The following is a 13996-nucleotide window of genomic DNA, read 5'->3' on the forward strand; positions in this document are numbered from 1 at the left end:
ATAAACAGCCCTCTCCGTTTCCGGTCCGGTTTCCGTTTCAATGGGATTTACAAAATGCCAAATAAAACACGACAGAAACTGTATTTCACTATGATACTTGATTAGGAACATCAACAAACATCACTAACCACTCAGTGAGTTGCACATTTCTGAAAACGAAAGTTTAGGGTTGTTTTAAGGACAGGTTTGTGAATGACCATGGCCAGCTCTTCTGAGGCAGGCAGGGGCGATTCGAAAAGACAGGACCAATAGTCAACATTTATGTGTCAACAGCTATATTTCATCCTAGACAAACCAGAAAGGGGGCTCAATGTGCTAAATACTTGAATTGTCGTTTAAACATGCGCCGATCACGTGAACGCACAACTTTTATTTTTTTTGCATAGCCGGTCCGCAGATCACTTGCGTCCCGATCCGTGAGGGTTGATCGTGTTCTAGTTTCTATAATGGTTTAAAATATAATAATGGTTGTAATACGTTAGTATCGAAGTATGTTAAGTGAACATGAAACAAAAAAGCAAATTGAAAAAGAAAGAATGTTCATAGGTTCAAGTCTTTCCCAACAAAAATAGATCCATAACACATGAAACTAGACATATCGACGCATATGCATTTTTTGAAGAAAATGAATGTGGTTGGGTTGGCCAACTCATCGTGTACGCAATATACCGCGAGCATGCTTACATTCTAATGCTAACAGGCCTAATGAGCGAGCAAGCTAACATGGTAATGCTAGCAAGGCCAATGAGCAGGCAAATCGAGTTTCAAGTCCCTGGTCCGCTTTGAAGCAGACTTGCGATTGATTGATTAATGGGGTTGATAGTTTTTGTTTGATTGTGAGTCATGGCGCCCCCTGTCGCCAAAGATGTTCTATACTTGTACTATACCTGCATATGCACAGTTTCTGTATGAGAACCAACTTTGACAACTCTGCGTTGTTCACCTTCAGAGTGGTTGAAGTCAACGTTTTATCACCATTGACTTCCATCATAAAAATAAGCACCTGCAAAAGTGGTAATTTGTAATTTATCCTGTGATGTAATTTTTTAAGCTCTGTTTATAACTTCCCACATTACCTAAGGGAAATGTCCTTGATGTGCCAAGGAAGTTCTGAAACCCTTGGGTTCTCTGAAGCAGACTGAAGGATTGAACAACGGCGGCTCATGTGCACAATCATAGTTTTGCATGAATCGGAATTTTTTTTGGGGTCTATTAGGAGGCAATACACACTCGGTAACAGATCACTAGTTCCACCTGGGGTCTCAGACCTGTGGCCAACGGTCTGTGACATGCTAAAGACGACGCAATCAAGAGCGACCGACCAACGTTGGACTCCCTTTTTCCATCCTTTCCTTCTTTTCTGTTCTTTCGACGGTCAGGCATTTGCATGGCGTTTCAGGGTCATGTGTGTAGGAAAGAGGAAGGGGGGGGGGGGTTGCGGGGTCATTTGCGTAGGGTGCTGCCAGCGCTGTCTTTAGTATGCAAGCAGAGCGCGGGGATGGGAGGCGACGCCGCGTCCACAGAGATCCAAGACCCCGGCTGACCCCGTTCTATAATTCATCCCCTGGAATACAGAGCATACAGAGAGATCCTTGGGTGCCCCCCCGCCCCCCCTATAAGCCACCCCAAAAAGAGGAGCGAGGACCTCTTCCAGTTGGTGGTCACGACACCCTGACCCTGTATTAAAGCCCAGAGTACCCCCAACCCCTGGAAGTGTCCGACCCCCGCATCCCCAGAGAGAGCTTTTATGCAGGCCTTGGATTCATGGTCATGGGGGGCTACAGGACAGCCCCAGGAGGTGAAAGGGGAGAAAGTGTGCTTCTGCTGTGTGTTTGTATATGTGTGTGCACACAAGCAATAAGGTTACATAGGATGCAGCAACAACACAGTATTTGTTTGTGAACATTCATGCAGGGATCCCCCAAGATTTTTCCTGATCAATTCACCAGGATTAACCAACCCCACATGGTGAAACCTCTCTCTCTCTCCCTCACCCCCTCACACTCACAATTACACTCACAGCTGCAGGTAACTTAGCTCACATTGTAGCATTTGGGATGCATATATCAAAGTCTGTGTGAATGTGGAGCAGGAAATTAGAACTTACCAGATGCTCTAAACCGGCTTTGATGATGGCGTTGTCCCTGCAACACAACAGCACAGCACATTAGCACACATGTTAATGAAGTGCTGGCACCAGGCACCATGTCGTGGCAAGTGCGAGGGAAAAAGTGAAACAAAGAGCATTTACTTGCCGAACCTCAAACAATGTGAAAGTGATCGACGCGTGTATGCAATATCAACAAATATAACGTTGCTTGGAAAGCCAGCGGTGGCTGAAGCGGACGAGCTAACGAGAAGCAAGTGTTGTACTCCTCACACTCTCATCTTCTCTCAATTATAGCGGGAGAAGAGTTGGGATAAGCTACAGACAACTTGATCTGGAGAAAATCAAACAGACTTTAGTTCATCAAAAGGAAAGAACACAGGAAAGAATCCTGCTAATTGTTAACTATTCAGACTCTGGGACTCAAGACTCTAATGACTCCTCAGCGTGTGTGTTTTAGTGTGTGTTTTAGTGTGTGTGTGTGTGTGTGTGTGTGTGTGTGTGTGTGTGTGTGTGTGTGTGTGTGTGTGTGTGTGTGTGTGTGTGTGTGTGTGTGTGTGTGTGTGTGTGTGTGTCTCTCAAACGACGAGGCTGAACTAATACTGGGCCCACGAAGCTTGTTGTAATAAGATTAATGTTGACACTACAGAGAGAAAACTGATCATATTATCTACAAATAAAGAAAAAGAAATGTGGGTATATGATTAAGGAAGTAGTCTCACAGATTGAGAATGGGAGGGTTTTTGTGTATGTATGTATTGGGGTTAAAGCTGTTGCCACAATGCCGGCTGGTGTAATAATATTTTTTACACTACAGAGACAGAACTCTGAGGTTACAAAACAAAAATTAATAAAAAAAATGTGTGTATGAGAATTATGGTAGCAGTTTGAGAGTGTAACTCTGTGTGTGTGTGTGTGTGTGTGTGTGTGCGTGTGCATGCGTGTGAGAATGAGAGAGAGGAAGATCGTGGGGGAGGAAGGGTACAGTCGGTTAAAAAGAGCAAATTGGCAATAAATAATAGATGCAAATTTGGCACATTTTTACATTTCCAGCAGCGAATATCAAAAGATCAAGAGAACACAAACAGTGCCCATCCCATAATATCCCCATCCCCCCACTCTGGTACCCATAACTGACAACTCCACCCACAGCAGTGTGGGTGCAGCTGTGTGTGTGTGTGTGTGTGTGTGTGTGTGTGTGTGTGTGTGTGTGTGTGTGTGTGTGTGTGTGTGTGTGTGTGTGTGTGTGTGTGTGTGTGTGTGATTTTTCGTATGTTCGTGTGTGTGTCGTATGTTTGTGTGTCTGTGTGTGGGCGTGTGTGTCTGTGTGTGCGTGTGTGGAGGAGAGGAGAGGAGATGCAAGGCTTATCGACAGGCTTCAGTTGCTAATGCAGCCAGCAGCATCACAGTGTAAATCTACACCATCTCTAAAATTACACACTGTCTAATCCATCTACCCTCCCCCTCCCACACACACAAACTCTCCCTCAATACTTCCCTCCCTCCCTCCCTCCCTCCATCCATTCCATTTACTCCAACCTTGAATACAGGCGAAGCCCCACTGAAAACCCTCAGAGACCAGGAAGGGACCTCAGAGACCCGGATGGGACCCTCAGAGACCCGGATGGGACCCTCAGAGACCAGGAAGGGACCCTCAGAGACCAGGAAGGCAACCCTCCCTCTTCCCCATTTAAAAGGACATAAAGGAATCCGCGATAAAAATAAATGGGTAGCGATTTGGACGACAGGAAGGAGGAGAACACGAGGGAGGGATGCCTTCACGGGGAACCGAGGGCTGCTGCTGCTGCTGTTTAGTCGTATGCACGCGAGTCAACCACTTAAGGCAAACTTCATCTCGCCGTAATTACATTACATTCTGACGAACACCCAGCCACATTCATTATACATGACGGCCGCTCGGCAGCCAGACAGCAACACATTTGTTACCGTGGTGACAGTGTGTGTAATCCGCTAATGAAGCGCAATTAGTGGGAAACAATCTAACATGGGGGAGTCACGACTTTTCCATCGTTCTCCGCCCCTCTCTTTCCCCCTCTCTCTCTCTCTCTCTCTCCACTTCTTTCTTTCGTTCTCTCTCATTCCCGTACGACAACGCTGGATTTTCTCGTTAGGGGGTTTCCGTCTTTGCTACGGATGCAGCATTCATAAACCCTCTCCTAATGAATTTGCTTCTCACATTTACAGTCTTCCTCTCCCTCCCCCTCTCTCTTTCTACAGCTCTCCCTCTCTCTCTGTCTTTCTGCAGCTCTCTCTCCCTGACATGACTTCATCAATAGCCTTCTGTCCACTGTTGTTGTCCACTCCTGGGCCAGAGGGAGAGCTCAATCCATTAGACACGCCACGGCTGACATGTGCGTGCATGTGCATAGCGTGCACGTGCATACACGCACACGTCATTTGACTGTCTCATCCCTTTTTTATTTTTTTAAACATCATATTATCTCCTGTCTTGGGGGAACGCTCTCTCTCTCTTTCTCTCTCTCTCTCTCCCCCTCTCTTTCTTTCTTTCCCTCCCTCCCTCTCGCTCTCCCTCTCCTTCGCCCTCTTCCCCCCCCCCCCCCCCCCCCCCCCCCGCACAGCCAGCAGCAGCAGAGGCAGCATCGATTTCTGAATTAGGCAACAATATTAAATAATTAATATACTTGCCATGATTGATGTTTTGCATTAGGCCAATATTAGGTTATCAATCAAGGTCCACTTGGTTTAATGTAATAATATTGAAAATGTGTCCGGGCCTGTTCATCCAATTTGTAGTGGAGGCCGGCCGGCGCTGTAATGGCCATGTAGCACAAGGCCGCAGAGACAGCGCGGCTGCTCTCTATAATCACAGCAGCATGTTACCACAGCGGGCTGGATCAGAGATCGACATTCACACATCCGCACACAGAAATACAAAAATTGTGCAGAAAACTACATGGGATGAGACGTATAGGCATACAGGTGCATAGAGTGCATCCAATTATTTTGTCCCGTGTCAATGCTTAAACTGCCGTTGCGGGAGTCGTGGAGTTTTTTGAGACAAATGGCCAGCCATCAAGCAATACCGAGGGGGGAGGTACAAATGAGGGGTGGGTGTGCGTGCGTGTGTGCGTGTTTGAGAGCTGGGCTGCCTGGAAATGCTATTCAGGCATGGAAATGCTATTCAAATGATGATGATAAAAACACAAACTACAATAATAGGACGGGGTAGAAAACAGCCACAGGTCGGAGATATAGGGTGCCAGATATGGAACGGTGAAGGTGAGGAAGAAGACGGCAAGACCATGAAGACATTTGAAAGACAGAGGAAAGGAGGTGAGGAAGACAGAGGCAGAAAGAGGGATGATATGAAAGAGAGAATAGAGAGAGGAAGCGCAGGGGGATTGGACGGAGGAGGAGATCCCTACGTAATACTCAATACTCAAGATATAAACAGGATTGTCAAAGGTCCGCCCACACTCCTAACACTCACCCTAACTCCGATTCCTGGTGCTCTCCACCAATAAGAACCACCCTACCATCATCGTCTACCAGACCCCCACCTCAACCACATGGCACCTGCCCTCTATCCCTAAGTCTGACTCTCCGCCCCCGATGACCAGGATTGTACCTCCCCTTTCCCCCTGTTCCTTTGGACCTGCCTCCTCTCCTTCCCTATGTGCCTACTCGCCCATCAATACCCCGTCTCCCATTACCTCGGCCTTCTGCATGGTTCAAAGACTTCGCCCCTTCTCGCTAATCACGGATGCCCCTGCTCGCCGACAATTCATTATAGACCCAACGGGCGTCAGATGAGCTGTCATTTGTGGTCGAGTTTCTAATAATTGCATTATGTCTTTGTGTTTTGTCTCTACAACACCCTCCTCCACAGTCTCCCTTTTTTCAATAACCCCCCCCCCCCCCCCCCCCCCCCCCACACCGTGGATGGTGACACAGTGGAGATGAATATCTTTAGTCAGTCAATGTAGAGAGAGAGAGAGAGAGAGAGAGAGAGAGAGAGAGAGAGAGAGAGAGAGAGAGAGAGAGAGAGAGAGAGAGAGAGAGAGAGAGAGAGAGAGACACTTTAAAATGCAGAGGCAGTCGTTTGATTTCCAGCTAACAGAGCTGCCCATTAGGCCGGCCCTCATCAGCCATGCATTACCTCGCCCTGTCCAACCGTCCTGTGTGTGTGGGTGAGTTTAACCCCATTCAGTGTTCACCACTGGCTAGTCGGAAAGCTTTCATGTCCGGTCATCTTTGACTCTCTTTAACCCCTTGGATCTCTTAAAGTCTGTTCCAGTCCAATAGAAATGCTCATCTACAATGATTTAATTGAATAGAGTTATTTCATACTGTGGTTTATTTAACTATTATCAAACACTTCTGAACGCTTACTTTGGAGCGATTGTTCATTCTCTTTTTGTGATCCAATGTATAACTTTTCAATATGTTTACAATTGAAAATGTGAAAAAACTCAACCCTTAATATAATTCTGAACGGACCAGCCGTGAGGCAATGCAGTCTTGTACTAAAAACTGTGGTTTTCTAAAACAGCAGCATTCCACAAAAGACACAAAACTTTGTATGTGGTTTATTTGTATCAAACATCTGAAACACAGTTATTAATGTCATTAAATGTATCGAGCTACTACGATATTAACCAAGGCATATTCGCCAGCAACACTTTGAGACATCACCTGAGAGGCCAACATGCTACGCAGGTGCACAGGCCATGTAGTACCAAGAGAAGCAAGGACTGTATAGGGCCCTTCTCCATGACTCCTCTGTGGTGCATTAGGGCTTGAGGTCATGGCTGACTGCACCACCCTCCGCGATCCCCGTCAGAGAGCATCCGAGGAGCTGCAGCCGGAGCATGCAGAGCTACTGGCAATAATGCAGCTCCACAAAAGAGTCATCACTGTGTTTGCGCACTGGCGCGTGTGCGTGTATGTGTGTGTGTGTGTGTGCGTGTGTGTGTTTGTGCGTGTGTGAACATGCCTACATGTCACAAGCACCCATTTTGCCATCGCCGCTTCACGCCTTGTCAAGCGTGTCATTGAGCATTCATATGTTGTTTGACTGCTGATAGAATGGCAGGCAGATTTATTAAAGAGTCCATCTGACGGCGGAGGACTTACCAGTCAAAATGGGTCACACACAAACATACACCCACACACACACACATCCCACATCAGTGACATCTGCCTGTTTAACTAATAGAATGTAAAAGCCTGATATTAAGCAGTTGAAGCACAATGGCACACACACACACACACACACACACACACACACACACACACACACACACACACACACACACACACACACACACACACACACACACACACACACACACACACACACACACACACACACACACACACACAATAAGGCAGCCTGCTCAGCTCTCCCCCAGGCCTGATTGCCATCTCCATTGCTCCTTTTTAGCAGGGCTGCCAATTGAAATTGAAATTGTATTCTTGTGTGTACTATCAGAGGTACCTCTCTGGGTTTTACACTGCTAAGGAGGAGGGTTAGAGGGGAGTGGAGTAGATGTGCACACACATACACACACACACAGATAAATGCATGCCCGCACACACGCACTCAAGAGAATTGTGCTGAAGGTAAGCCATAAATTGTCGCTCAATTATACAAAACAGAACAAAACCCACGTATGCGCATGGCTTTTAAGTCACATGCACTTGTCCACACGCACACACACATACACACACACAAAAGGCACACACACACACTCACACAATGTGCCTCCTTTCCCACAGGATGTGACCATATTTTACCATAATCCCAAAATTGTGGAGAAAAGCAGTCCATTAAAAGCGAGGCTAACCAATTCAGGACCATTTTTTCTGTGAGAAAGGGGTTAAGTGCAGTCAATAAAATAAGAAAGGAAGAAGTTGATTTAAGATTGGCCCGCTTTAACATTTGGTCTTACTGCTTTCTGTGCGTGCATGACCCATACACACACCTGCTGGCCCATATTTGGCCCATCCTGTATACAGGCCAGCACGTGAGACGTTGACAGACCGGGATGGTCATAAGGTAAAAAGTAAAAATGTAAAAAAAACAAAAGTGAACTAATTGATTAATCTTGCCTCACTTTGAAGAGAAACCGATTATTTTGGGATACACAAACGATGAAACACACAAACACCTCTTTGACTCCATCTCCCCGGCCCACGGCTTCTGCCCATCCTCCAAGCCTTTCCACCCTCACCCCAGCGCTGAAGGGAATTCAATTCTGGGCCAAGTTTGGAAGAACACTGCCTACTCTAACATGGAGCAGTGTGAGCGAGAGAGACATAGAGAGAGACTGAGGGAGAGACATGGAGAGAGAGAGGGAGGACAAAGCTGGGGGTAGACAAGGGAGAAAGAGAAAGCATGGCGATGGATAGGGAAATCCATTTCCCTGTGGTTTCCTGACTAATAGCCAGCGGTCCTTTTCATAGCTCCCAATTAGAACCGTACCTAATCAGAGGGATAACTCTGCCTTATTGAGACGCAGACAATGGACAGCCTCCCACCTACACTTCCACCCCTCAACAGGTCCTCCCTGCTCTGAAAGCGTGCTAGATTGCAGCACCGGTGGTACACAGAGAATAAAGAGCTTGGTTTTACAGCGGCGGGAAAATGGTGGTGGATGAAAAAAAACGAGGGAGAGAAGAAGAAAAAGAATCACATGTGGAATCATTTGGCTCTCTTCCTCGTGGTCCCAGGAAGATAAGGAAGGAAACACAACTGATAGGGAACAATGGAGGCCAGGGAGAGCATCTGTCGTGACACTTATAAAAAAAAAAAGGATGATCCTGCCACAGCACGGATGACACACACACACACACACAGACAGAGACAGAGAGAGAGAGCAAGAGAAGGAATGAGAGAGAAGGAATGAGAGAGGAGAGGAGAGAGAGAGAGAAGAGGAGAGAGAAGAGGAGAGAAAGGAGAGAGAAGAGGAGAGAAAGGAGAGAGAGAAGGAGAGATAAAGAGAGTGAGCGGATAAGGGAGGGAGGGAATGAGAGGTGGGGTGTGTGTGTGTGTGTGTGGGGGGGGGGGGGGGGTTGGTAATTCATTTGCAAATCAGGCCCCGGTGCTCAGGTCTATTCCAAGCTGCCCCGCGAGTGCCAGGAGTTAACAAGGTAATCAGTTTCAATCCTGCCCCTCAATTGTACATCGCACCCTCATTCAGAGAATAGCCAGGCCATTCTATAGGGGCACAGAGAGAGGGGCTGAGTGGCAATCTGGCAGCCGGCTGTCCATGCGACACCTGAACACAATGCATGTTAGGCCTATGTAGAGAGAGGCGCTTTGCAAAATAAAAAAATGACATGGATCTCCACGTGTATATACATACACACGACGCCGTGTTTGTCCGCACAACCTGATGTATGTGGATGAAATAATGTCAATAAATTGAATCACGGGAAAGGTTTCTTCCTACCTTTGTTTCATCTGTGCATTTTGTATTTAACTCAAAGGGAATATTAGATACTTCCCCCCCGACATGACATCGAGAAGAAAGTCAAAAAGAAAGAATCCAAGAATAAAAGCTTGTTGTGAGTCTCCAAATGGCGCATGCAAAACAGCAAAAGGGGAAGCAAGGCCAGCAAGCCAAGCCAGGCCTAATCCCCCTCTCTCTCTCTGGGTCCCCTATCCCTCTCTCCAGCCTGTGTCAGCTGTAGACCGCTGCCCAAGTGGCAGTTAGCCCCCCGTTAGGCTTTCATTTGCATAATCAATATGACAACCTTATTTTTCTGATGCAGAACAGGATTTCCATGCGCTGAGGTGTGCTTTCCTGAACCCCAGTGTGTGTGTGTGTGTGTGTGTGTGTGTGTGTGTGTGTGTGTGTGTGTGTGTGTGTGTGTGTGTGTGTGTGTGTGTGTGTGTGTGTGTGTGTGTGTGTGCGTGCGTGTATGTGTGTGTGTGTGTGTGCACTTGCTGGCCAGCCACAGTCATGGCCCTCTTTAGCCCTAATTAGATTAGGTGCGATTATCCCAGCTCTGCCTTACAAGAGTACAGGCGGGATAAGGCGGCCACAAAGGCCAGCCTGTCACAGGGAGCGGGTTGCGGTCTGCAGGTTATCAGGAAGCCAGAAGAGAAACACGACTCCATATTGTTATTCATATCCTCTACATGCCGGCCACTCTTCGGGCCTTTTCTTAACTCTCGCCCGCTGCTTTGGTTTTTTTCTTTCTTTCTTTCTCTCCCTCTTTTTTTTTTTACTTTCACCTATGTCTGTGTTGTCAAACTGCCGTAATCACTCGGCACAGTAAGTCTCTCTCTCTCTCTTTCTCCTTTTTCTTTTCTCTGGCTGCGCTGTCTGTCCGTCAGAAGACAAAACAACATGGCCCCGAGCGCTCTGCAGTCTGGCCCACTGGGAATGCCTTCAGGGCTGTGTGTGTGTGTGTGTGTGTGTGTGTGTGTGTGTGTGTGTGTGTGTGTGTGTGTGTGTGTGTGTGTGTGTGTGTGTGTGTGTGTGTGTGTGTGTGTGTGTGTGTGTGTGTGTGTGTGTGTGTGTGTGTGTGCACAAAGAAAATAAGTTAACCCAAGGTGCTTTGCTTCATAAACTGTACAAACACACACACACACACACACACACACACAAACATGGTGTGAAATAATATAGCTGCACAAGTATATGCTCTGTATAATACAGCAATACTTAAGCAAATGTGTATCGATCATAAAATAATAAAATATGAAATGATACTAAAAACTAGCATATTTTTCACAGCTTCTATTCTATCGATTTTAGGAACCAAAACTGTCGCTGCAGATTATTTGTAGATTTTGCATAGACAAAGACTTCAGAGACTTTGCCGTTTTCAGTGTTTTGCGTCCTAGTGATAAAACATGAAGGTCCTAATGCTGTCAGGATGTAAAGCCAATATGCTCATTGACACAGGAAAAAAGATAACCTCGTAAAGAATCAAACACTGGCATCACTTCATAACTGAAAAAACAGTTTTTGAAAATGTGCTCTCACAGTCCATGAACCATCATTCAAAGTCTCTGTGTTTCAATCAATCTAAATCTACCTCTAGAGTATTGCACTATATTTTCGTTATGGTTTCACGTCAGCATTGGGCAGTACATGCAAGTATTTGGGTTATGGGCAAAGATGTGAAATAAGATGCAGCTTAAACGATAGTGTGGCTTATTTGTGGTATTTTTAAACATGCAACACCATTTTACCGCTCCTGCGGCTTATAGAAAATAAGGCTTTATTTTTCGAAAAATACACTATATCTTTATTATTACTACAGAGAGCAGAAGACTGCTCTATAAACACATGTGTGCTGAACCTGACCGCAGCCTGTGTATACACTATATGCGAGAGTGGGCGAGTGCAGAAATGCCAAAACAGAAACCGCAAGAGGATAATTTATTTAGAAAATTGGAACATATTCATTTGATTAGTTACCCTGTCTCTCACTGGAAACCAAAAAAATTATAATTTTCCACATAAAGGTTGATAATGACGGATTGATCCGCCTGCATTGTGGGATGTTTGAGTGTATGTGCATGCGTGTGTGTCAGTGTGAGTGCGTAAGTGTTTGTGTGTGCATGTGTATTGGTGTGTGCATGCACACATGTAAATGCGTTTGTTAAATTGTGTGTGGGTGTGTGTGTGTCAACAGAAAGAAACAAGGGGTGAATGATTTGACTGGGCTGATTAGAGAGCAGCTTGATGGGGATGTACTGTTATACACTTTCCGTGCGGTCAGACACTGGCCATGGAGGAAGGGGAGAAATGACTGGAAACATGGCGGGGGGGGGGAAGGAACAATACCCCAAATAAATGGATATAAAACGAAGACAAATAAAAATAGCAGGACAGAGGTAGGGAAGGGTGGAGGGAGAGGAACTGAAATAGAGAGTGAAAAAGAGAGGGAGATGTAGATAAAATACCATCACCAAACTGCTAGGAGCCCAGGTTTGGGTGCCAGGGTGAATGACAGTAATGACGGGCAAAACAGTACATCAGATAATTCTTACACAACGAGAAGCCCTTGAGTTCAACACTGCAGAGGGACTGTGGATGAGCATAAAAATGGAAGGAGGAGCATCTGTTGAAATGAGGTGAAGTTGGGAGAAGGTGTGATGGTGGCGATGGGGGTGGTGTTAAGACAGTTCTGGTTGGTTGACGGGGTATTCCAGAGCCACTATGACAACTACAAAAAGACAATCAGTCAGACCTAGACAGCCTCTCTGTCAGGTAAAAACACAGACTCAGATGAGATGATGAGCACAGATAAATTCGGTGAGTGGGTACCATGTTATAAGAGTGCATCATTTAGTACTTTGGTGCTTTTCAGTCCAGCCTCCTTTAAGTGTGAAAGGATTTCAGAGAAACAAAAACCCTGACAGAAAACTATTACATCTGAGCGGTGATATTCTTAGCAATGCTCAACAATGTTAACCGGGAGCTATAGAACTGTATTATTGGTGGTAAATAACATATTTTTGTTTTAATTTACCAACCTAGAGTATCCATTTCTCGCCAACCCTCCCATACATACCTGCTTAGGCCTTGTCTGCCCTCACCTTCACCTAAAGAAATAAAAGGCCATCTCTGGTTGAAAAAAAAAATGAACTCCTCCCTCGCCCTCTGCCTCGTAAAGACTTCACTCGGCCCCTTCCGGGGCCGCTGGTGTGGGTGGATAAGCACCAGAGTGTGGAGAAAATTAAACATTAATGGTGTGTCTCTTTTACACATCGTTCTCCATAACAATATCTGAGCACGCCCACCATCATCAGCCTCCAAACTCTCCAGAGCAGAGAGAGGAGAGGAGAGGAGAGGAAAGAGAGAGAGAGAGAGAGAAAGTCATCGTCAGAGAGTGAGAGGAGAGAGGAGGGAGAGAAAGAAAGTCATAGAGTCAGAGTGAAGAGAGTAAGAGAGAGAGAGAGAAGAGAGGAGAGAGAGAGTAAGTCATAGAGCAAGAGAAGAGACGAGAGCGAGAGAGAAAGTCACTGAGAGAGAGAAGAGAAGAGAGAGAGAAGTAAGTCATAGAGAGACGGATAAAAAAATAAAATTGTTTACAAGCAAATTTACATAACCCTCCTAAATCGGAGCTGGCCTGTCATGTTTACTGTTCATAACCTGCTGCTTATAATCCTGCCTACAACCTCTTCTGATCCATAAAGCAAAGCAGTGGACTGTTCTCAACAGCAGCCAGGCGTGCCATCCTGGGAGCAGAGGAGAGGAGAGGAGAGGTGGGATGGATGGATAGGGGGACAGAGAGAATAAAAAGAGAGACAGTGTAATTGGATTGGGGAGGTGGGGGTGGGTATTCTATATGACCGGGCCTGGTCTCTGTCATCGCGCTCCAGGCCTGGCTTCTCTCAGTGCTCCGGGCAGGCCCTCACGTGCACGTGCAGCGTGCACACGGACGCAAACACACGCATACATTCGCACACACACCAGAATGCACAGACACATGCAGTCTGTCTCACTCACACACCAAGTGTTTTATAACATAATGCTGCAGCATGAATTTGAGACAAATTCTGGAAATGTCCTGTTAACCTCAGAAGTCTTCTTGTCAACGGTGTTGTGTGTGTATTTGTACGTGTGTGTGTTCACATGCTCCTCTTACAACTCACTAAATGGTTAAACAGATTACAGAGCGCACTAAGTGGATTGTCACAGCTCTCTCGCTCTCTCTGGGTGTCTCCTGCGATTAAGAGTGGCCAGGCCCCCCTTCTCTCACACACACCCACGGACACCGACCCACACCCACACCCGCACACGCATGCAGAAGGAGAGAGGGAAAAGTGGGAACGACAGACTTTGATAAAACTCAGGTAAAGATAACATTTTGTACGCTATTAGAAGCCATTTATACTGCAGTTGTATTCTCCTTTATTAATGTATCACATTACCATAC

At 46.2% G+C, this 13996-nt stretch overlaps 1 protein-coding gene across 1 annotated transcript in view; it reads right to left on the reverse strand.

Annotated features, from left to right (window-relative positions):
* The window catches only part of rsrc1 (arginine/serine-rich coiled-coil 1), a 98320-nt gene that overhangs the window by 60052 nt on the left and 24272 nt on the right, over positions 1-13996 (reverse strand). The window contains exon 5 of the mRNA XM_056610815.1: positions 2108-2144. Coding sequence (XP_056466790.1) covers positions 2108-2144 — 37 coding nt within the window. The remainder of the gene's footprint in view (positions 1-2107; positions 2145-13996) is intronic.

Source organism: Gadus chalcogrammus, chromosome 16 (assembly GCF_026213295.1).
Source record: "Gadus chalcogrammus isolate NIFS_2021 chromosome 16, NIFS_Gcha_1.0, whole genome shotgun sequence".
Classification (NCBI taxonomy): Eukaryota; Metazoa; Chordata; class Actinopteri; order Gadiformes; family Gadidae; genus Gadus; species Gadus chalcogrammus.